This window comes from Hydra vulgaris, chromosome 01 (assembly GCF_038396675.1).
Source record: "Hydra vulgaris chromosome 01, alternate assembly HydraT2T_AEP".
Classification (NCBI taxonomy): Eukaryota; Metazoa; Cnidaria; class Hydrozoa; order Anthoathecata; family Hydridae; genus Hydra; species Hydra vulgaris.
This window is the reverse complement of record NC_088920.1, coordinates 33,329,253-33,355,427: the sequence shown is the minus strand read 5'-3', so window position 1 is coordinate 33,355,427 and position 26,175 is coordinate 33,329,253. Positions and strand designations below refer to the sequence as shown.

General features: G+C 27.2%; 2 protein-coding genes across 2 annotated transcripts in view; one reads left to right on the top strand and one right to left on the bottom strand.

Annotated features, from left to right (window-relative positions):
• The first annotated feature begins 1,895 nt into the window (after window positions 1-1,895).
• LOC136074867 (uncharacterized) lies at window positions 1,896-5,829 on the top strand. The gene is made up of 10 exons (XM_065787097.1): window positions 1,896-1,926; window positions 2,316-2,392; window positions 2,874-2,922; window positions 3,040-3,134; window positions 3,263-3,346; window positions 3,602-3,636; window positions 3,736-4,240; window positions 4,589-4,693; window positions 4,833-4,937; window positions 5,701-5,829. The coding sequence occupies exons 2-7, from the start codon at window positions 2,342-2,344 to the stop codon at window positions 3,851-3,853; spliced, it is 432 nt and encodes a 143-aa protein (XP_065643169.1). The 5' UTR covers window positions 1,896-1,926; window positions 2,316-2,341; the 3' UTR covers window positions 3,854-4,240; window positions 4,589-4,693; window positions 4,833-4,937; window positions 5,701-5,829.
• A 1,489-nt stretch (window positions 5,830-7,318) lies between these two features.
• Window positions 7,319-26,175, bottom strand: part of LOC100200765 (UDP-glucose:glycoprotein glucosyltransferase 1) — a 118,439-nt gene continuing 99,582 nt past the window's right edge. The window contains exon 49 of the mRNA XM_065787951.1: window positions 7,319-7,332. The gene's annotated coding sequence lies outside the window, so the exon portion shown is untranslated. The remainder of the gene's footprint in view (window positions 7,333-26,175) is intronic.

Sequence of the window (26,175 nt, the reverse complement as noted above, 5' to 3'; positions counted from 1 at the left end):
AACAGAACTACTTGAAACAGAATTTAGAAATTTAAGAAAAGTATCGTTAGGCATACTTTTTAAGTGTTCTTTGAAACCAAAGAAGTCTCTTGTTTACATTAACATGTATTTTGAAATTATGATTTGCTTAACAAATATGAAATTTTCCCAGTATAATGTTTTAATTTTTTTAAACTTTGGTTAATATCTAAAATCATTTGAAATAGGTGGATTAAAATGTCCTTTTGACAATACTGTTCAACGGCTTTTCTTCAATTTAATTAAAGATAAAGTTTATTTGGCTTCCATATTCAATACTTTTATGCTTTAATGCATTACTTAATTGAAATTGAGTGTAGTAAGTGACCGGGGCCTCGGCCTTGGCTAAAAACAGAGGTTTTGCAAACCCGGCCCCGGCTAAACAAACACAATTTGCTGGGGTTACTAGCCGGGGCTGGATTTTTGTTGATGTTGTTGTTGCTGTTTTTTTTTATTTTGTTTGAGTTAAAATTTGTTATGAAAGTTTAAGAAAATATAAGAAAAAAACACAAAAGTAATATATACAAATATAATATAATTCATAAATATTTACAATGACAAATAAGAAAGAACAAAGTATATCAGATGGAGATATGGTGTCTTTAAAAGATAGGAAAAAAAGCAATGATCTTAGAGAGAGTATGAGAGTAGTAATTATATTTATAGTGTGTATCAGAGAAGATGATAATGATGCCAATGATTAAGATGATGATGATCATTGTCATCATCATTATCATAATCATCTTAATCATCATCATCAACTGTATGCTTGATGATGATGATGATGATGATGATGATGATGATGATGATGATGATGATGATGATGATGATGATGATGATGATGATGATGATGATCATATGGATATTCGGTATAGCAACGCAAAATTTGCATTACCGAACATTTTTGTTCGCTAATGCAACCTGACGCGGCCTATGTTCGTTTTTGTAACAATTTTGTTCGTTATTGCAACTTGTTGTTCGTTATTGCCACTCCGGGAACGCACGTTAAAGCCTTATAAGTTTTTTGTTTTTGAGATATTTATTTGATCGTAAGCCGGTATTAAGTTTGTTCAATCGCCATTAAAAATATTATTAAAATATATATATATATATATATATATATATATATATATATATATATATATATATATATATATATATATATATATGTTTATTTATTTATTTATTTATTTATTTATTTAGCAACTTAATGCTAGTTTAGTAACTTTTACAAAATAAATGTTCGCTTTTACAAAATAAATTTTAACTATATAAGTTCATTATTCTTTTGTGTTTGAAGCAGTTTTGTTTTGAATTTTTTATAGTTCAGCTGAATAAATTCACAAGCTATTTTCTGGTATAATTTCAAACCAACACGAACAAAGACTTCTGCCCTGCTCTATTATATTGGCTGCTTTTATGAAAATAACTAGCTTGTCTTGTGTAATGTTGATGCAACTCACTATTTTTTGAATATAACTGTTTAAATATATTATTTTCATTTGATGTAACATTGTAATGTAACATTATATATATATATATATATATATATATATATATATATATATATATATATATATATATATATATATATATATATATATATATATATATATATATACACATATATATATATATATATATGTACACACTATATAATATATACTAATTTACAAAAGAATAACAGTCTAATAATTTTTTTTCAGACAGATTAACTTCTAAAATGCCATGTACTTTGTGCAACAAATTTTCTGTTGATGATGGATGCGTTATTTGTAGTCAATGTTTAAGTATAAAGTTGTTGTTTTTCACTTTTTCTGTTTTCTTTTTAAAACAAAATAAAAATTCGAACTTGTCTAATAATCCTTTCAAGTGATATTGAAGACTTGGATACATTTGTTACAACAGGTATAATATTTTTATTCATATTTGTTTATAGTTTTTGATACACTTTGATGTGTAAATATATAAGAAATAAAAATTTTGTTCAATAAATATGTCCTAACAAGACTTAAGCTAGAATTCATAAAATTGACAGTCAAAATAAAGCCAAAAAGTAAAGATTTTACTAAATGATGACTTAATAATAGATTTTTTCTTTTTGGATCAGAATTTTTGAGTTCGATAAATTCACAGGTGTGAGGTTGCAATACAATCTAATAAGTTGCATGAAATTCTTTTTAAATTTCAAGTCTAGATGTGATAGAAAGATCCCCAATACAGTCTACCTTTTTTTGTGGTAATATTTTTTTTATAACTGTTTGTAATAGAATAAGGATATAATTAAATATTTATAGGATTGAATCTGTTTACAAAGAAAAGTATGATTGAAATAGCATCTTCTCAGTTGCTAAAATCTATTTATTCTGGTCAAGTAAGTATCTTACTTAAATTTACAATTGACAAATAAATTTTTATATAATATTATACTATTGAGTCCGGATAGCTCAGTTGTATAGTGTGCTGCTATTATTGTGATCAGATTGCCCTTTGCAGCAGGATTGCAGATTCAAATCCCACCTTTGCCAGCATTTAATTATGAAGGAAGTTTGTTTTGAACAAATTTAAAAATCCCTAGAATTCTTTAAATACTGTGTTCTTAAAAATATATTTCAGCATTTGCTTATTTATTGTGAGTTGTTTAAACATCAGTTTGGAAACAAAATGACGTGTAATATTTTAATGTAAATAAATTCTTTTGCAATATTTAATTTTGAGTATTCAATTTTCAATACTTGAAGTCAAATAGTTTTGACTTCAAGTATTTAAAATTGACTTTTAGTCAAAGTTGATAACAACTTACTAACTTACTAAATGCTAAATCCTTAAATAATATTTTTGTATTTTATGTTCAGTTATACAGTTACAGACATAACTGGTTTATTGCTGGTGGAGAAGATAAAAGTTTGTATTTTATAAAAATATAGGAATTTACACTCTATTATTCTATTTGTTTTATTTACTTTTTTGTTTTTTACTTAATTATTTAACATGTTTTTGCATTTCCATTTATTTATTTAGAAAATCTTTGTAACAGAGATCTCCTCAGCCTATTGACAGAAGATCAATCACATGATCTTTTTAATGCTTTTGTTTTAGCTTTTAATAGTTTGAAGGTAATCATAATCTATAATATTAATCATGTATTTATTTCTAAACAAAGTCATCTTAAAATTATCTATACATTTGGATAATATTCAACTTTCCAGTATTATTTTTGTCTTTTAAGTAATGATCTTTTTAGGATAGCGACTATGTATTTAAAGTTTTAGTGCCTGAATCTATTGTATTTTTGTTTGCTAAAGCTAGTAATGTGTCAAGAATAAAGGTAATCTAAAAAGCTTTTGTTTTTCAATTTTTTATTCTAGTAAATTACTTAAATTATTAAATATTACTTATTTATATAATTAAATATCACCTATTTATATAATTAAATATTACTTATTTATATAATTAAATATTACATATTTATTTAATTAAATATTACTTATTTATATAATTATATAAATAAGTGATTTTTTTTTATAACTTTTATTAATATGATAACTATTTGTAATGATATATTTGCCTATTCTTGATTTAGGCTGAAGTAGCTCTCAGTACTTACATTTCTGAAAGGTAATACAAACTTTTACGTTTTTTTTTTAATTTTATTTTTATTTAAACTAGTTTACCATTATTAGTTATTACTACACGATTATTAATTTATTTTTTTAGAGATAAAAAGCGTTTCTGTAGCTCACCAGAATCAACTTGTGGAACTGGCAAGACTGTAAGACTGGTATTCAATCAGTATATTTTATTTAATGTTTATAGCAACAAGGTAAAGAAATAAGTTATTTTTTATTATTATAAAACACCCAATCCTTAAAAATAGAAAAAACTTAAGTTAGCAAAAAATTGCATATGTACCATGATATGTTTTAGGTCAGCATCAGGTCAGCAAAAACATTTATTCTCAAGTTCCATCATAAAAAGTAGAAAGCTAAAATGTTCGGAAATATTTGACAACCTCAAACGCTAAGTTTAGCAGTTAGGTTTGCATTGCCTAATACTGACCCTAATTCCAAGAGCTGTACAGCAATATTTTTAAAATTAAAAAAAATGTAAAAGAATTGAAATATTTAGCTTTAATGTAATAAAAATAACATTTTTATCTTTTTTTTATCTTTTAGATGTAGATTTTTCAGTATCAATTTGTTCAGAAAATCAATTATTAAATGTGAGAATTTTAAAGTCAAATTTATTAAAGCAATTCAATAAAATAGTTATAGATATTAAATAGATATTAAATAATAAATTATAAAATGTGTGTTCTTTAAATTTGAAAAATAAATGTTTATTATATATATAATTTCCAGAAATCCCTTAAAGATATCGGCAAGTCGATTTCACCTATAATTTCTAAGGATTTAAAAACAGAGCCGACTATAATCAATGATGGACCAATTGGATATTCAGCAAGTGTTAGTTGTGTGTTTGTATATATATATAGATATATATATATATATATATATATATATATATATATATATATATATATATATACAGTTTTTGTTTTTTTTTCCAGATATCCCTTGAAGATATTGATAAATCGAATTCATCTATAAGTCCTGAGGATTTAGATTCAGAGCCAATTATAGTCATTGATAAACCACTCAGATATTCAACAAGTGTGAGTTATATGTTTGTGATATATATATATATATATATATATATATATATATATATATATATATATATATATATATATATATATATATATATATTATATTTATATTATTTTTATTAAATTTATTAATTTTTTTTTTCAGAAATCTCTTAATGATATTGGCAAATCAAATTCATCTATAAGTTCTAAGGATTTAGATACAGAGCCGACTATAACCATTGATGAACCACTTGGATGTTCAGCAAGTGTGAGTTGTGTGTTTGTATGTATTAATACATATATATATATATATATATATATATATATATATATATATATATATATATATATATATATATATATATATATATATATATATATATATATAATACATATATTTATATATATATATACATATATATATACATATATATATTTATATATATATATATTTATATATTTAAAAAATATATATATATATAATTATTTATTATATATATATATTTTATCTAGAAATATCTTTAAGATATTGACAAATCGAACTCATCTATATTATCTGAAGATTTAGATACAGAGACAACTATAGTCATTGATGAACCACTTGTATGTTCAGCAAGCGTGAGTTGTGTGTTTGTATGTTTTAATACATACATATATATATATATATATATATATATATATATATATTTATATATATATATATATTTAAATATATATATATATATATATATATATATATATATACATTTATATATATATATACATTTATATATATATATATACATTTATATGTATATACATTTATATATATATATATATATTTATATATATATATATATGTATATATATGTATATATATACATATATGTATATATATACATATATTATATATATATATATTTATGTATACATGTATGTATATATATATACATATAGGTATATATATATATATATATATATATATATATATGTATATTTATTTATATATATATATATAAATATTTATAATATATATTTTTTTTTTTCCCCAGAAATTTCTTGAAGATATTGACAAATCGAAGTCATCTATAAGTTCTGAGGATTTCGATACAGAGCCAACTATAATCATTGATGAACCACGTGGATGTTCAGCAAGTGTGAGTTATGTGTTTGTATATATATATTTATATTATATATATTTATATTTATTTTTATATATACATATATATTTATATATATGTATATATATATATATATGTGTATATATATATATATATATATATATATATATATATATATATATATATATATATATATATATATATATATATATATATAAATTATTAGAAATCACTTATTAATTTCAATTTTTTTACACATTGTCTCTTCAATAAAGACTCCTCAGAAATCTATATTTATATAATAATAATATATATATATATATCATAGTTTTTTTTACAACAGAAAAAGAATAAAAAAGACAAAGAATTTTCCAAAAACTTGCAAGAAAGTTGCAGAAAAAAGGTAAAATGCACTGAGCCTGGATGTAATGAGATGATAATTGATCTACCGAGGCATTTACGCTCAAAAAAACATGGCATCTTAAAAGATAAAGCAAGAAAAGCAAGAGGAATTCATGGCTTACGAAAGGAAAGGTCTGATAAAATTGATACATCAAGAAGTTATCAATCTTATGAATGTCCTCTATGCAAAATAAAAACAAATCGGATTCACGACCACTTATATAGGTCGCCTCATTTCCTTAAAAATAACCCTAAAAAGTATCATGAATGTTTAAAAAATAAAATTTTATGTGAAGAAAGTTTAGCAATTAAACTTCCTGTTTTGACGAAAAAATTACCTAGTTATGAAAGCAAAGAGCAATTTGTGTCTGTAAATGTTACTTCAGTCAATAAGGGAAACATTTTAGAATTCCCATCAACTGATGCTAATAATTTTGCCCCAAAGCCCAACTTTACGGACTTTCTTGAAATGTTCTGCTTGTATTTAAAAAGTCCTTCCGGTGGTTTAAAAGAAGGAAAGGCAGCAATAAATGAAATGAACCAGATTAGGAGAATGATGGAAATGTTATGTCCAGATCCTCAACAAGCTTCATATCACCTTTTTTTTGATTTAAAAAAATTTCAAGAAGTTTGGTTTGAACATGCAAAAAATAAAGGTTATGAGTCAGGAACAAAACGGTCATACTTGTTGTCGTTAACACATTTTATGGATTTTATTTTGCGTTCTAAGCTAACTCCTATGTTAGCAAATGTTTTACCAATTGACTCATTTATTTCAGCTGAACTAATTTGTTTGTGCCAAAAAGAAATTTCAAAATGGCGAAGTGCTCTTAAGCCTGAAGAGGCTGATCGAGAGTACGCTATTATGATCAAAGATACGGAAGATGTTATTCCAAAGGATGTGTTTTTTCAAGTGCAAAACAGTTCTTTCAACAATCAAATAATTGAAAAAACAAAGCAAATTCACAAAACATTTATTGACAAACCAGAGGAATATATTAGTAATCGCACAACTTTTACAAATGTACGAGACTCCATATGTTTTTTATTAATAACTAATAACATTTCTAGATCTGGGGCTATTGCAAATTTTAAAACTGATGAATATATCAGAGGAAGTTATTCTCCCACTGGCAGCTATATTGTGATGGTGAAAAAACATAAAACTGGGCGAAATTATGGCCCATGTCAATTAATTATTAATGCAGATTTAAAGTATTTATGTGACTGTTATCTTAATATTTTAAGAAAAGCTGTGCCTGGTAATAAAGCTGATAATTTTTTTATTACTTGGTCTGGCTGTGAGTTAAGTTCTGGAGACATTTCTAAACAGTTAAACTCTTTTTTTTTTAAATGTTTGCCTGATAAAGATCGTGAAAGGAATACATGTGCAACATTAATTCGTAAAAGTCTTCTGACATTTATTTATGATAACCATCCGGAAATGAAATCAGATCTTGCAACTTTAATGAAACATAAAAAGGAAACAGGGCAGAGGTGGTATTATTTAAATGACAAAAAAAACTTCAGAACAAGTCACAAAACTTTTGTTTGGCTCATCTCCAACATGTTCTAAATATTTGTCTCCAGATGATGCTAATCAAGGTGATATTAAAAGCAAAGGCGAGAAAGAATATAACCTAAGAACATCTAGGAAACATCTAAATTACATTTCTGAAAGTGATAGTGATTTTGATGAAGAAAATCTTGAAGTTATTCCTCCAACTAAGAGTAGGCCATGGGATGAAGATGAAAAAAAAGAGCTTTCATTATTATTTGGTAATTTTGATTTATCAACTATTTCTCAAAAAGTTATACGAGAGAATGTAAAATCCAGCAACATTTTAAAACTTCGGTCAACTAAACAGATTTATGACAAGCTCCATCATATGGAAAGAAAAAAACTCCTTAATAGTACAGAATCTTGTTCAAATAAGCAAAAAATTTCTTTTTCATATGGTGAAACAGATTTAATAAATTTTTTATTTGCATCTGAAATTTCAGGTAAATCAATTATTTCAGAAGAGATGGTTATGGAAACCTTAAGAAATAACCAAGGAACAAATAAAATAATTGAAACCTATACCTCAGCTCAGTTGGTAGCAAAAGTGCGATATGAAAGAAGCAGAGTAATTTCCCAGCAAAAAAAAAAGTCAAAGAAATCTCTTTTCTAAAAGTAACCTCCATCCCATATTGGTGATTTTATCCTTTATTATCGCTTTCACAACTAAAGTTATCTTGAATAATGTTTTCTTGTGTCATATTTGTTAGCACTTTTTAGTTTAGATTTACGATTCATTTTTTGAATTATTTTTGTTAGTATTATCAGTATTGTTTTAAGATAACTTTCTTAGTTTCTTTTTTTTGTTAGTATTTTTTAGTTTTATTTTGAGAATCTCTTAAATTATTTTTGTTGGCAAGTTTTTATTTTAAGATTATCATCCTAGATTCTTTTTTTGTTAGTATTTTTTAGTTTAATTTTGAGAATCTCTTGAATTATTTATGTTAGCAAATTTTTATTTTGAAATTATCATCCTAGATTCTTTTTTGTGTTAATATTTCATAATTTTATTTTAAGAATATTATCTTGAACTATTTTTGGTTAGTATTTCTTAGTTTTATTTTTTAAGATCTTGAATTATTTTTTTTTAGTAAATTTAAGTATTATTTCAAGTCCTAAAATATACAGGACCCTCAACACGGTCTTCAAAGTGGCTTCAAAGTTGGGGCCTACTTCTTAATTTCTAAAAAATAAAGGTCCTCAAAAAAAAGGTTTTGGGAGGGAGGGTTAGGGCCATGCCCCCCCCTCCCCCCAAAAAAACATTGTTTTTTTTTCAAAGACTTTTTTTTTAGAAATTAAAGAGTGGGCCCCACTTTAAAGGCCCCCTTCCCTTTTCATCCTTCGGTGTTAAAAGCTATGATATAATCTTAAAGATTATTTTCTCGAATTGCTTTTATTTTTTATTTTGAGATTATTTTCTTCCATCATTTAACATTTGTTAGCAGTTTTCAGTTTGATTTTTTTTTTTTTTTCGAATATTTTCTTGAGTCATCTTTTTCTAGCATTTTTTAGATTTTGAGATTGTTTAAAAAGTTTATAGGTTAGAAATAAAATTAGCATTTTTTAGATTTTGAGATTGTTTAAAAAGTTTATAGGTTAGAAATAAAATCTTTTTTATCTTGTAATCATTTAGTTATTATGATTATTTTATTTGCAAAACAGTCACATATTTTTTAAACATAATACTCATAATTTGCTATAATTATAAAATGCTATAACTACAAAATTTCAGAAAAACAATCAGATATTTAGGTGACGTAAGCATGGCGTTTGTGAAAATTATAATCTTGCAGCTCAAATTCGGTTTATCCTGGTTACTTTAATAGGTTATATTTTTTTGTAATTTTGTGTGTGTAAATATTAGGCGTGTGTGTATTTATATTTATATTATGCTCCTGATATCTCGAACATTGGCTAACTTCAACTAATTTTTAGGTCCCTTGGAGATTCGAGTTATGTTTACTGTATATATATATATATATATATATATATATATATATATATATTATATATATATATATATATATATATATATATATATATACACATTAATTTTTTATATTTTATTTATATTTTCAATATCAAAACCGCATGAAGAAGATTGAAAAAGCTTAACTGACTTAGCCGATAGGATTTAGTGGCAGAAATGGTTACGTTAACGTTCCCGATGTTTGCAGAAAATGTTGTATTCAATTTATTTTAATTTTGGAAATACATTATTATTAATAAAACTTCGTTCAATCCCTATAAATTATTTAATTTCGTTTTTATAATTGAAATAAAACTTGGTATTTAAATTTCTGATAAAATATTCCGACATCGATAGATCATAGAAATATAGCTTACAGTATATTATAGGAAAAAAAAATGAAACACTGAAACATTTAGGAGAATAATAAAATAATCAAACAAATAAATACTGAAACATTTTGAGGAATTAAATTTGGGCTCTTAATATTAATTGCAACATATTTTCCTTAAGTTGGTAAAAATGAATGTAAAATATAATTTATTTTTTTCAGTTGATGCATCAACTACAAAAAGTGCTTCAATTTAAATACTAGGTAAAATGCGAAATTGGACTGCGGACCATTATTCTATAGGTATTTCATGTTGAAATAGCTTAGCCGTTTTTAGACAATAATCATGACTATAAACATGACTATGCTGCGCCAACCAAAACCCTCAGTTGATGTATTTACATTTACCTCCATGCTCTCTCTAATAGTCAGTAAATGCATTTACATTTAATAACATATACATTACTAATATATTCATATTTATTTGTATTTAAATTAATAATATAATCATGGTCCTTAAAAGATAGTATTTTGGTTTGCACAAAAGTTCGCATTTCACTAGTGTGTACTTTGCATTTTGCCGATTTCCTTATATTCAACAAATATTAAAGAGATATAGGGAAGCACTTGCACCCTTGATCCGTAAGCACCTTTGATCCTAAAGCGTTATCTCCATTCCTGCAAAACCTTTTAAAGAGGGCTGATAGCCAGCGTCGAATAATTATTTTACAATGGAAACCTTACTTGCCTAAGTTGCAAATCGAGCTTTATTATTATTAATGATTTAGATAATACTAAAATTAGTATTATGCTATTCTATTAGTCATTATAGTAATTGTGTTTCTGAATTTTCAAATAAAAATAAAATGCAAATGCTGAAAATGATTATTTTTTAAAAAGATAATATTTTTCAGTTTCTTGATTTTAATTCGGGGCGGAATTTATCATTCACTAACAAAGGCAGAGGCTGATCTTGCCTTTTTTTTATGTTTGAGAAAACTTTTAGACATGGAGTAAACTCCAAACATTTTTATGGTTATACTTACATTAAATAACGATGCTTTGCAAATACTAGAATAAAAATAAATATTATACCCAAATAAATTTAGTCTCCCTACCCCATATGTGAGGGCAATTAGTTTGCAAAATATTTTTTATACAATTCTAAACTAATTTCAAATTTAACAAATAATTTGAAGTTTCATGAAATAATCTTTTAGCGTTCAAAAATTATAGCGAGATAAATATTGTAACCCTCTCAAATTGAGGGGGATTCAAACTTTTTATGGACATAATTTTTAAACGCTAAGAGATTATTGCATATAACTTAAAATTGATTGATGAATATGTTTTTAGTTAACAATATAAAAAAAATATTTTGGTAATTTGTTACCTTCACATTTGAGGTCAGGGGAGGGGCGTTTTTTGGAGGCATTTTTTTTTATCGGGCTCTAATAGTAATAAAAGGTGCTGTAACGACTATTGTCGCATAAAATTTAAAATTTATACTTTAACAGCCGTTAACAAATGTTTATCTAGTCTACCTTTAGAATTTACTGTCATTGCAGAAACCACTTTTTCAGGTAAAGCATTCCAATGAGGTATCACTCTGTTCGAATAAAAATTGTCTAATTCTCTTTCAAATTTCATTGAATGACCTCTTAGACTTTGGGAAGAAGTTTTATAAAGCTCTTTATACCACAATACCTTATCAATACCAGTTGTTATTTTGAAAAACTCAATAAGATCATCTCTTGTACGTCTTGTTTCCAGAGTTGTGAGACACAACTTTGCCAATTTTTCAGTATAACTTAGATGTTTTAGTTCAGGTGCTACCTTTGTTGCTCGTCTTTGAATTTTTCTAGGTCAGTGATATCGTTTTTATTACCTGGACTCCACACTTGAACTGCGAATTCCAGGTGTGGTCTAACTAGCGATGTGCATAATTGCCTTACCAATTTAGTGTTAAGATAAGTAAAGCTTTTTCTTATTAAACATAAGATTCTTTGTGCTTTACTTGTAGCTGCTTGAACCTGATAATTCCATTTCATATTGGATGAAACTGTTACACCTAAGTCTAATTATTTTGTTGTCATTTTTAAAATAAAACTTTGATTGTCGTGTTTCATAGTGTAATTATAGTTAATATTTTTTCTTCCAATGTGCATAACACCGCATTTGCCTATGTTAAAATCCAATAACCATACATTTGACCATTGAGTTAACAAATCAATGTCATTTTGCATATTAATTAGATCATTATGTTCTTTTATAACAGATATGATTTTTGTATCATCACCGTATAGTTTTGTAATTGAAAAGATACATTGGGGAAAATCATTGATATGTAACAGAAAGAGAAGAGGACCCAATACAGAACCCTGTGGCACACCGCTATAAATCTCTCACCAATCTGATACAGCTTCACTCATTACCACTCTTTGTTTTCTGTTTTTTTTAAAAAAATCAATCCAATTTAAAATATTGCCTTTTATTCCATAGTTAGAAATTTTTATATATAAGTCGATGGTGGGGCACCTTATCGAACGCCTTTGCAAAATCTAGGAATAATATATCAACTGGATAATCATCTTCAATTTCAGTTGTAATAATATCGAAAGTTTCTAAAAGGTTTGTTAGGCATCCTTTATTTTGTACAAATCCATGTTGTTGAGGCTTTAACAGCTTGTTTTCTGTTATATAAATTATCAGCTTTTTTCTAATTATTTTCTCTATTATCTTACATTGTATCGATATTAAAGAGATAGGTCTGTAGTTGAGCGGATCTTCCTTGTCTCCTTTTTTAAAAAGTGATGCAATGTTTGCAGATTTCCATAATTCTGGCATCTCTCCTGAATGAATCAATTTCTTGAGTATTAATGACAAAGGTTTGGATAATCTTTCTGCACAATGCTTTAGCACATAGGCACTGATGCTATCACAACCAAGTGACTTGTTTTCATTAAGTTCTAATAAATAATTATGTACAATATCTTCATTGCATTGTTTTATTGATGAAATGTGGTAGATCTTGATTTTCTTTGGCAAATACTGATTGGAAACTACAATTTAGTAGATTAGCAATGACTTTTTTTATCAGTTATTATTTTATTGTCACTAGTTTTAAGTGCTAGTAGTTTTGTATGTGTTTGATTTTTTTGTGCATATGTATAGAAGAGTTTTGGGTTATATTTTACATCTTTTGCTAAGTTTATTTCATGATCAAGAGTAGATTTTTTAATTTGCTTTTTAGTCATTTTATTAACTAGTTTGTATTCATTATTTAGGTTTGTATTTTTGAAGTTTGTAGCACGCACTCTGCACCATAGATTACGTTTTTTTCTAATTAGATTCTTGATTTTTATGTTGATGCATTGATTTTGGATAGAACTAGTGGGTTTAAAGTGGTGAGGAATATATTGTTTGCAAGCTTTTTCATAAACTTTTAAAAAGTACTCATAACATTGGTTTGTATTTATTTTATCAAATATTTCATCCCAATTCACTTTATAAAACATGATATTCATTTCTTGGTATTTTCCTTTTCGAAAAATAAATCTCTTATTGTTGAACTTTTTCTCACATGAATTGAGTATGTTAGTTTTCCATTTTAAAAAGTAATGTCTTTTAGTAATTTGACCATCGCAATTTTATTACATAGTAATTTAATCATCGCAATTTTTTGCAAAGCATCTTTAATTGACGTAAGTATAAACAAATAAATGTTTGGAGTTACATGTATGGAAGTTATCTCTCCAACAAAAAAAACGCTGGTTCAGCCCTTGCAGCAAGGGAGGGTCTGAGAGCTAAAAAATAATTAAAAAGCTAATTGAAATTTAGACTTTGTTATAGTTAAGATAAATCAATAACCTTTACACAATAGGACATAGTCTAGTTACTAAGTTTTGCACAATATTATATTGAGGTTATAAACAAATATCTTATTACTCGCCTTTGAAAAATATATAGCTTATCCCCAAGAGGTGTGCGTGGGGTGGGGTGGGGGTGGGGCTTACTACCTTGATTCTCACCCTCAACGCGCTCTTGATTGAATTCAAACTCAAATAATAAAAGTAAGAAAGTATAATGCCTTAAACTTTATTTTTCTTATTTAAAACTAGTATTAAGATGCATGTATGTATGTAAGAATACGAAATGATCATTGTAAACTTATTTACATTTATTGTAAACTTGAAATTGCTAAATTTATTTATTTTGGAAAAACGCTTACAGAAGGATTTTCAAAAAAACGTATTGGTTTGGGATAGATACTAGTGTAATAAACTATTTTTATTTATTTGAAATTTATTTTTTGAAAAAAAAGTATATACAATTGTAAAATGTAAAAAAATATTTTAATTTCTTCTGTTTTCATTTTTCCATTAGTCAATTTCTTTTACCCAAAAAAACCCATTCCGCGGAGCATTCCTGCTTTTTTACGATGGAGTTTAGATTTGATAAAAGGAGTTTGATTAAAGAAAAAAAAAGGAATTAAACCTAAACATTAAATTAGAAATAACGAACCTTTTCTATTCGTCCATTATCAAAAAATAAGTGAGTTCGGTAATGCAACCTGGATAGTTTCGGTATTGCAACAACTACTGTTTAAAACCCTAATTCCCCGCAAAAAAAATAATGTCAAAAGCAAAGTAAATGTTTTTTGGACATTCGACATGATATACATTACATCCATCAAGAAAAATAACTTTAAAAAAGTTTTAAAAAAAATTTTATGTAACGTTTTTTTTCAAAATCAAAGTAGGAGATTGCACATTAATATATTATAGAAAGTTTACTTGAACTCAGAAACTTAAAATCGCCATGATGATATGAAAAACCTCAAAGTTTAGGTAAGTGGATTTTTTTCGTTTATAGCTTGATTTAAAGGGAATGAATAAAAAAGACATATCCGAATCATTTTTTGATGATCCCCATGCCTAAATCCTCTTTTTTAGATTTTTCGGTAATGCAACGCCTTTTTCGTTATGGGTCTTACCTTTAAGGTTTTTTTCTCAAAAATTTTTTTCGTAACTAACATATCTTAAAAATTTATATCTTTCTGATAAAAATGAAAAAAAAAAAAATTTTTAAATCGAAAGCGATGCGGGTAAATTCTAAAATCCTGTGTGCCGATGACAGCGTTACAATAGCGAACACAGAACCACATACTGATGATGATGATGATGATGATGATGATGATGATGATGATGATGATGGTGATGATGATGACGATGAGATGAAATATATACCTTTATATAAAATATATCATGAATTTTAAATAACAATAATATATTTATAAGGAATATCAATAGTAATGCAGCCCCGGTCACAAACCCGGCCCCGGCCTAGGCTATGTTTTATCAAACCCGGCCCGGCCCCAGTAAAATATCAACCCCGGTCGCTTACTAATCGAGTGTTATCGTCACAATATACTTTCCTATATTCGTTTATAAAAAACTGAAAACTTTCTACACCCAAATCAAACAAAGAACTATGTTGTTTTAAACAAAGAACAACCATATTAAGTTTGTCATGTTAGGTTGACATTTTTACATTTGTTGATTGTATCGTTGTTAATTGTAATATGCCTGGAGTTTGCTATTTTGGGATTTTAAAAGCATTCCTTATTTATTTAAAGCAATATATTTTTATTGAAATGTTTATTTACTATTTTTTATTTGATTTGAAACCTGTTTCTTTTTTTCATTATTTGACAAAAAGTTTGTTGCAATGAAGTAATGAAGTATATTATTAAAAATATGAAAATATTTATAAACTGTTTTTATAAATTTATATAAATCGTTGAAGTGTCTATTTTAATTTTCAGATATTTTATAAGGTAAGCCATTAAATAAAGTGTGTTTTAAAACAAATTTTGATTAAATAAAAAAATTGAATTTTAAACAAATTTAGATTAAATTTGTCATTTTCATTTTCAAATATCAACCTCCAATTTTTTTGCAGACCAAATCATTTTAACAACCACAAATATTTTGTTAATTTAGATATATAGATAAATTTATATGATAACGTTTTGTGTATTATTTGGCATAAATTCATTGACTGGCAATAGGAATACCAAGAACTAAATTTAAATACATCGACTGAGGATAAGGGTTCGTTTAGGGTTTTAGTCATGATTAAAAGTCACAAAAAACAAGTAAACTATCATTTCGTTAAAAAGTATTCAGTTTGACTAGATAGTTTTAACGTCGCGTAAATCAGGTAACGTTCTTCCGCTCTAAACGGACGAAAGAAGAAAGCAGTGGTAGGAGACCTCATGTATCACTACAAGCCACTGTACATCCAAGGCTGCCGTAAATGGTGTGTCAAACGGTGTGTGATTCCCTCCCCTCACCCTCTATCAATGAATTTTATTTCATTATGTCTGCAAATTTAGCTTTTTTAAACCAGCATATCGGCATATGTCGATCATATAGTACAGTCGGCAAACTTGGACTTTTTGTACTGTCGGCAAATGTGAAAAGCGAGGACCTTTTTTTTTTTTTTAGACCAAAAAATATTTATGGCAATTTTGCTACAGTTAATAAAAATCCTAGATCCGCCCCTGAATACTGTATTATAATAGAGATAATATATTACTGTATTATATTAGTTTTAGAGGTAATATATTACTGTATTATAGTAATTTCGTAGAGCTAATATATTACTGTATTATAATACACTAGTTCGATTAATAGAGAAAAAAATGTGAAAATTATCAGATGAACCATTTTTAATAATTCCTTTTTTGAGCAATTTATTTGAGGTAGCGGTTTTAATAATATTGTCTATTAGTGAAGCTGATTTTGTTGTTACCCTTGTAGGTTTATTTATTAAAAGGATCGCTCCTTTTTCAAACAAATCGTTATAAATATTTTTAACGTTGTTATTTATGTAATAGTTATAGAAACTTGTTTCTTTTACGTGCAAGCGGGACGATGTTAAAGCCTTGGAGAAGGAGATTTGCGTTCAATGCAGTGTTGTCTGAGCTGCACCACGTTTTGCGACGCATATTAAGTTAAAAATATTCGATGTTTCTTCTAATATAATAAGTTTTCAGTTATTGTTAAAATTTTCAAATTTTTGTTTTAAGCTTCTGATATTAACTTCTTTATTTTATAATATAAAAATAAGTAAAATTTATTAAATATTTATTGTTATTAAATTTTTCTTACATAATCTTATATATTTTTTACGCGGGTTTTATTTGACTCGCGGGTTTCATTTGTCGGTTTTTTTGTTGCGTGGTTTCACGCGGGATTTTTTATCATTTTATAAGAGAGCATTTTTCTTATATCAATTTTCATTTTTTTTTAAATTTGCCTATACTACCATCATCATTATCATTATCATCATCCTCATCATCATCATCATCATCATCATCATCATCATCATCATCATCATCATCATCATCATCATCATCATCATCATCATCATCATCATCATCATCATCATCATCATCATCATCATCATCATCATCATCATCATCATCATCATCATCATCATCATCATCATCATCATCATCATCGTCATCATCATCATCAAATATATAAGAAAATATATAAGATATAAAATATATAAATATATAAGAAAATGAAACAGTAGTTATGTGGAATCATATTTTTTTATAATCTAAAATAAAAAAATATTAAATTACATATAAAGACGTGCATAATAACGTGCGTATTAAATTACAAATGATCACGTGCAAAAGGTTGAAGAGTTTACATAATAAATTGATTTTTGTGATGTTTTTTGAAAATTTGCCTATACTTCCATCATTACAAGTACTGCAAAATTTTACAAACTTATAGTTTGCAGTACTACTATGTATATGTAGGAGTGGATAAGTAAAATTGTGATAATTTTGTTTAATTTGTAAATATAATTCTTTTTGCATAAGTTGTAAGGTGAAACTTGTTGCAAACTCATATCTATAAATTATATCTTATATAAGATACAAATATATATCTTATATAAGATATAAAATTCAATATATATCTTCAATGTATGTTGAAGAGCATTTGCAACAAAGTTTTGATTTTTGCCCGAGCATCATTTTTTTCTTATTTTTTGGTTATATTTTACCTAGATGTAGTTTTTATTTTTTTGCTCATATATATGTATAAATATATATATATATATATATATATATATATATATATATATATATATATATATATATATATATATATATATATATTATATATATATATATATATATATATATATATATATATATATATATATATATATATATATATATAAACAGTATTGGACAAAACATTTGCAACCAACATAGTACAATGCTAAAATGTGTTCCTAATTTTAAATGTCTTAAAAACGAAACGAACTATACTACCACAGCAAACAGTTCATGAGTCTGGAGTCATAGCATGCCATGACATGAGCAATCAGCTGACAGGTGACAGCACACTGGCAGAATTTTGTTGACAAGTGCCATTTTGCAGCCGACAAAACAAGTGCAACTTTTTTGGTTTGTTTCATTTTTTTAAGTCTAGTCCGTGTCAACATCACGGAAGTTTTTTAATAATTAAAGAAAGTGTCCAGAAGTTTTTAAGAAGTTTCCAGAAGCATGCAGAAACTTCCAAAAGTTTCCAGAAGAAGCATCTGGAAGCATCCAGAAATATCCAGAAACATTTAGAAGCATCCAAACGAATCCAGAAGCTTCCAGAAGCATAAAAAACAAGCATCTAGAATCTTCCAGAACAGGTTCACACAGGTTCATTTTACTATATAAGAGACATGTAAATCGACATGTAATTCAGTCAGTATATGGAAGTGAATCAGTCGGTATTATCAAGACAGTTTATCGAAGTGAGTTTTATCAAAGTGTTTTATCGAAGAACATCAATACAAGAAGTGAAATACAGCAAGTGTTTCATTACATCAATAAAGTCCACATCTAACCAAGACGTTGTGTTCCACAGAGCATTATTGTATCATCACAAGGTAAATGTAACACGGTAAGCCTTGAGAAGCGTGATTATTTATTTTTATTATTTTTATGAGTTCAAGTGCAATAATGGCTCCCGACAGTCTTGGATTGGAACTAAGAAAGAAAATTATTACGTAAGTGGAATGTCACAAAAAAGTATTTGTGATAAATATCGCGTGAAAAAATGGACTTTGTTCCAAGTATCGTTCTACGGGGAAGTTGGCAGCAGATAACAAAGGTGGAAGACCGCGTTCCACCACTTCTAGAGAGGATTCTATGATCGTCAGATCCGTCAAGAAGGATCCCTGGATATCATCAGTCGAGATATAAAAGCAATTAGAGCTGCCTGTATCGGACCGAACAATCAGATGACGTGCTGTTGAAGCTGGATTATTTTCTCGACGCCCTGCAAAGAAACCGCTGTTTTCACTAAAAAACCAGAAGAAAAGACTCCTGTTTGCTACATCTCATATTGACTGGAATGTGCAGAAATGGCTAACTGTCCTGTTCAGTGATGAATCGAAGTTCAACATCATTGGGAGCGATGGCATTTGCCGTCTACGTCGATCGGCCGGAAAACACCTCGATTTACGTTACTGCCATAAGACCGTGAAGCATGGTGGAGACAATGTAATGGTCTGGGGGTGTTTTTCTGCTAACGGTCTAGGTCCAATACATCGAAACGATGGAATAATGGACCGTTTCATGTATAAAAATATCCTGAAAGATGTTATGTTACCTGATGCTGAATGGAATATGCCATTAAAATGGGTTTTTCAGCAAGACAACAATCCGAAACACACTGCAAAAGTAGTCAAGCAGTGGTTTCAAGACAACTACCTATCGGTGATGGATTGGCCGCCTCAATCTCCGGATCTCAACCCTATCGAGAACCTGTGGGAGATCGTCAACCGCAGAATTAATCGTGAAGGTGTTTGTAATAAGGATCAACTGTTTGAACAAATTCAAAACGCCTGGGCAGCGATTCCACAAAGTTTCATTGATCACCTGATCGAATCTGTGCGTCGAAGATGCAAGGCTGTGATCGACAACAAAGGATTTGCCACGAAATATTGATAGCGAAATACAGCTTGGTCAATATTTTGTCGAGTTGCACTTGTTTTGTCCAGAAGGAAGTCAACTTTTTTTAATAGTTTTGATTAATTTATTAATTTTCGTGTACAAATAATGAACTTTGTGATGAATAAAACTTAAAGAACTTTGTCTCTAAACAGTTACATAGTTATTTCTCTAAATTGAAAAAATGCAGCACTTTTATAAAAAGAAACTAAATTAGCATTATTTGGTTGCACTCGTTTTGTCCGATATATAAAAGCAAAATAATAAAAACTACATCAAGGTAAAATATAACCAAAAAATAAGAAAAAAAAAATGTTGTCTGGTTGAAAATCAAAATTTGAGCCAACAACACAGTTTTCCATCAATTTACAATAAAAATTTTCAAATAAAATGTACAATTTTGTTTGAGATCAAGTAACAGCCTTCTTTGTTTTTATACAAGGTGGTCAAAGATTTTAAACTTTTGGGTAACATTGACCACATAAATAATAGAATTACTTATATTCTTTAATAATAGTACAACTATTATTGATGAGTACAATTAGTATGTATAATGAGTATAATGAATCATGATTTATTCTACCGAGACCGAGTTTTTAAAAACGATATTATTTAAATAACTTATTTTATAATAATAAAGATTATATATTATCAATTGTTTTGTTGTTGTTGTTGTTGCTGTTTTTGCAAATTTATGAAACTTCATATTTCTATTAACTCAAAAGATAAGTTAATTTGTGTATAATAATAAACTAATGTAATATGTGACTGTCAACTATAAATTGTAGTTTATCAAATTGGAAGTAAGTTAATAAACTGCACATTTATTTTCACAAGTACAAATAGCAGAGTTTGTTTGCGTTATTTATATTTACTTTTTTTTTTAAGTAAAATGGCTCGTAAATATAGCAAATATAATATTGGAAATCGTAAATTCAATACTTTTTTTAATACCATTCTTTTAAAAGAGTGTATCATAAAGGAAACCCTTATCGTTAAACTTCAAAAAGGTTTAATATACTAAGAAGTAGTATCCATAACAAAATGAATTCACAGTATAAATAGTAGTTTGATGCACCAACCATACTCACTTATGATGAAGGAGCATTTATTTTCTACAAGAATAATGGTTATATGTTGGGGGATTTTCATGATAAACTTGATGTGAAAAATGTTAGTTACTGTTTATTTAAAATTCCAAAAACAAACAGTACAATTTTTTCAAACAATATATCTGGTGATGATTGGTATCTGGTATGAAGCGTTCACAATTAACCCATAAAATTACATCAAACATTAAAAAAAAACGTGTAATTTTTCCAAATAAACAAAGAAGAATTAAAACTTCATTTTGAAAACATCAAACATGAACTTGAAGGATTTCCACTTAATAGCATTTGGAACAACGAAGAAACCATTTTGCGTGATAACCCTGGACTTAAAAAATTGTTATGACACGTGAAATGAAGTACCCTGAAAAAATAATTCTATTCTGCGATGTTTTGTGGATATGATTTAGGAGAAATTTCGCCACTATACACAGTTTTTAAATTACTAATTTTTTTTAAAGACGCATGGTTAAAACTTCTTCGAAAAAATTCTCGATTTAAAAGAACCAAACCTGGTTGGTTTGATAAAGTAATGAAACCAAGTATTAATAAACAAACTATTAATAGACAGTTGTGAACTGTCTATTAATACAAAAATATTAATAGACAATTTTTCCTCCTACTTGAACGATAGTGTTATTAATGTTTGTAAAAAATATAAATAGAGGTAACTTAATATTGTACCTTTTTTTTTTTTTGATGAAATTAAATAATATTTAAAAATGTTTGTTTATTTTTAGAGAATCGTTCGTCATGCGTGAAAAGTGGATACTTATTTTTTTTAACAACTTATTTCAAGTTCGTTATTCAGCAAGGCGATGTGTTTAATTGTAAAAAAACTGATGAAGTCATAACAGCCCTAACAAGTTATTAGAAATCGTATAAATTTTTAAAGTTACAAATACAAAGCAATAAAAATCTGTATTATAAGTGTATTTAAAATAGTTAAAATTTATTTTAGCTTATGATATTTGTTATAGCATAACATTTACTTGTATATTTATAGTCTTAATAAGTATGTAATAAAAAATTTATATTAAAAAGTTCTTTCTTAAAACATATATGTGTGCTCTTGGAACATTCCTTTCAAAAAACCTAAGGTTTTTAAAAATCTTATGAAAAACATGTCAATCATGAGTAAACGGAAAAAAAATGTCATGTTTACTGTTGAATATTTAAACAATTGGCGTCACAAACGCGTTATTTAAACATTAGGGTATAAATGTAACATAAACAACTTTGTTTGCATGAACACCTTTTAACCGCAACACCTATTAGGTGTTCATGTATCATGAACACCTTTTTTGCATCAACACCTTTTTCCGGCAACACCTAAAAGGTGTTCATATAGTATTACACGTCTACACCTTTTTTCTTTAACATGAATACCTTTTTCCGTAACAGTGTATGACTCACTGATATGTTTTATTTGTTGTTTTTTTATGTGAATACAAATCAGTATAAAAATTGAAACATTTCAAAACAAACTCAACTTTTATCTTAATACAGACGAATTGCTGAACAGCACCACATTTATTCTTTAATTGTTCATTTTGAATCGTGGTTTCAATTAAAGAAAACATGATACCTATATTTATATTTATTTTTTTGTCTTACTTAAAACATAACTAACCTTGTTTGGAAGAAAGTTAAAGTAAACTTAAAGGGTTCGAACAGTTGTAATTGTGATTGTAAAAATTAAATACAATGACACATTAAAGTACAATAACATTGTATTGTAATACCAGAGAGGTAATTAAAACATTTATTGTTTTTGTGTTGCTGTGATGAAAAACAGTTAAAATAGTTATTGTATTGTTTTTGTTCTAACAATGCATTGAAATTCTGTAAATATTGTGTTTTATTGTTGTGATGTAAAACAATTATGATAACTTTTGTATTGTACTGCTGGGATGAAAAACAATTACAATAACAATTGTATTGCTTTTATGAAAAACAATTGCAATAACTATTGTAGTGTATTGTATTACTATTTAAAAGTCCAATAGCTTTTGTACTTTAAAGTATTTAGATTTTTATTCCGCGTATTTATTATTAGGCACTAGAAAATTCAGAGGTGCCCGTGACGCTTGTTTTTAGTAGCCATTTACAAATATAAAGTTTATTTATTTTGAGAAGTGAAGTGATGCCAGTAAAACCAAAGAAGTATATATATTACATTTACTTAATAGATATTAAATTCAGGGGTACTCGTGGCACCCATTTCTAGCAACCATTTACATATAGGAAAGGCGCCTATGATGGCATAGCGCCTATAATGGGATACCGGTCATATTTTCATAAATATTGGTTATCGCGAGCAAGTGATTAGACCAACATGTCTATACTGACTTTATATTAGTTTTAGTAAAAATACGTCCCTTATGTACAACTTATGCTTTTATATCAACAAAAATTTTTGATTTTGCGATGTGCTGTTGTACTTTTTATCCATTTAAATATTTAAGATTTAATATTTTATTATTAACTGTACAGAAATGAAATTTTCATGCATTTCATTTCCAAGTTTTGTGCATTTAGTGAAATACTTATTTTAATTTTATCTTTTGAACAAGGCAAACATGGCTTGTTTAAATGAAAATGATGACTTCTTCCTTTGATGGCATACTGATGAGTTAGGTCAGTTGCAATATTGACGAGTAGAGAAAACCTTTTTTTTCATAAAAACAATATACTTGTTAGTAAAAAGCAATTTTTACTTCACTAAAAAGTTTTTGGTTCAAAAAACACATAAAACGCAATATCTCTTATGCGCATGCAAAATATTCTACACTGCTGCTGTGTAGCACAACTGGGTTAATTAGGATGATTACGCGTATTTTCTGGCATTTCTGAGAAAAGATTCTTAGGTCAATTGAAATTGTCAAGTTACCCTTGATGCTAACCAGCCCCAACCTCCCCTATGCCATCATGAAAGCAGTAGTTGCCTATAATTCATCATAGTAGCAGTAATTGTCTATGATGACATACTTGCGCTTTTTTTTAGAAATAAAAATAACTAATATAAAAATAAAACTGATGAAAACTCCTAAGCTTATTATTGTTCTACATGTAACAAAGAATGTATCCATATCAAAACTATGTTATGGGATCAGGGAACCATTGCCCAACATTTGCCTTTAAAAGTTACGTTCTAAAAAATTAATGTTCTAAAAATGTCTTTTAAACGTCTTTTAAACGACTTCTAAGTACTGTAACAAAAATAACGTTTTGAAGACATTTAAAAATGATTTAAAAGACATTTAGAATGCAATTTTTAGAAACAAATGCCCGTATGGTGACCTGGGTAATTATCAATTTGATTGTCTAAACATGTGAACTACTTTTATTTTGCAAAAATTTTTCTAGATTTTCAGATAGCTCTTCACCTATCAGACCTTACCGGTAAATATTGTAGGGGGTGGTTTTAGAAAAATAAGGCAGTTTAGAATACCAAATAAATATTGTTCTTGATTCATGTAACAAAATTCTTGTATAATTTTGCAATTAGATCCAAAAGTCCAGTTACTTTATGAAACACATACAGCCATAAAAGTCTTCGGGAAACAAAAGACAATGTTATATTTGAGTAAGTGTTAGTTGAGTAAGTATCAAAACATTTGGATAGATGCCTTGTGTAAAAGCAAATAACTAAGTGAAAGAAATGGTTGTATTTGATCATATCTATCCCCAGCAGTAAAAGAAGTACTAGTCAGATCAAACTCACTTTTTTGAGCTATATAAAGTTTGCAACTAAAACAAGTGATACTCAGTAAATAATTTTTTAATTCTTTTAATTTATGCTTGAATGATTTTCTTAAGCTTTATCGAACTTTTCTTAAGCTATATCAAACACCCTTTAAAATAGATATTAAATTTTTAAAAAAAAAGTACGATAAAACACCGTTGATGTTGTGTTCACTTAATAAATCAAACGTAAGATTGCCGTAGAAAGCATATCGGTTATTATTAAAAAAAACTAAACGCCGGAAATACAGAACAAACTAAATACCATAAAGAAATCTTTAGCGTTTAGCTTTTTTGATAATAAATATTAACCAAAAAAGTTTAAACTAAGGTCTAAAAAATGCTTTTATTTATAGAAAAAGAACTTTGTAATGAATAAGCTTAAACTAATTTTACTGAGTTTTGAAACGGTAGTAGCATTTGCTCGAATGTCTAGTTTAATTTGCTAGAATGTCATAGTTTCATTGCATTTGCTCAAATGCCATTTAAAATTTTACTACACACTAAGATTGTATTACTCTGGTACGCAGATTTATCAATAAAGAAACTGCTATGGGCATTTCTCAATTTATTATATAAATTCTGATTACATAAAGATGTGCTATATAATAGCGCAACGTGTGCCAGTAATATTAAAATCACTAATGTCAAAATATTTGCACATTTCCTACAATGCTTTAGAAAATAGCAAATAAAAACCAATCTATAGAAAAACAACGCCACTTGATGTGAAAGTTCTTATTACCGATTGATACCGGTTTTACAAAGAATAAAAAACTTAATTAAGTTCGGCACTCCCAACCCTGAGATATTAGTTATAGCAGAACACCCATTAGACACAGCGACGTGACAAAAACGTTATTTTGGCACGTGACATTTAGGTGACACGTAATTTATGGACGTGTTTTTCACGTTGCTTTTGGCACGTAATATTTAGGTGATTTTTCGGTCCCCATGAACTGTCCAATATTCGTGCTTTTTACGTTGATTTTGGCATGTATTATTTAAGCAATAATTATGCTTTATAATACGAAGTGCTTGGATTCGTGTAAAGAAAAATGCTCATCGTCGAGGAAATATTTAATACGTATTAAATTACATGGTTTTATTAGTCAGTATATTAATTCTTGACATAAACATTTTGAATTTGTAATAAAAACTTTTATTAAAATATCCTCCTTATATCCAATAAGTAATAAGTACAAAGTCATAGATCTGCAACTTACGAAGAGCACACTTCGAATC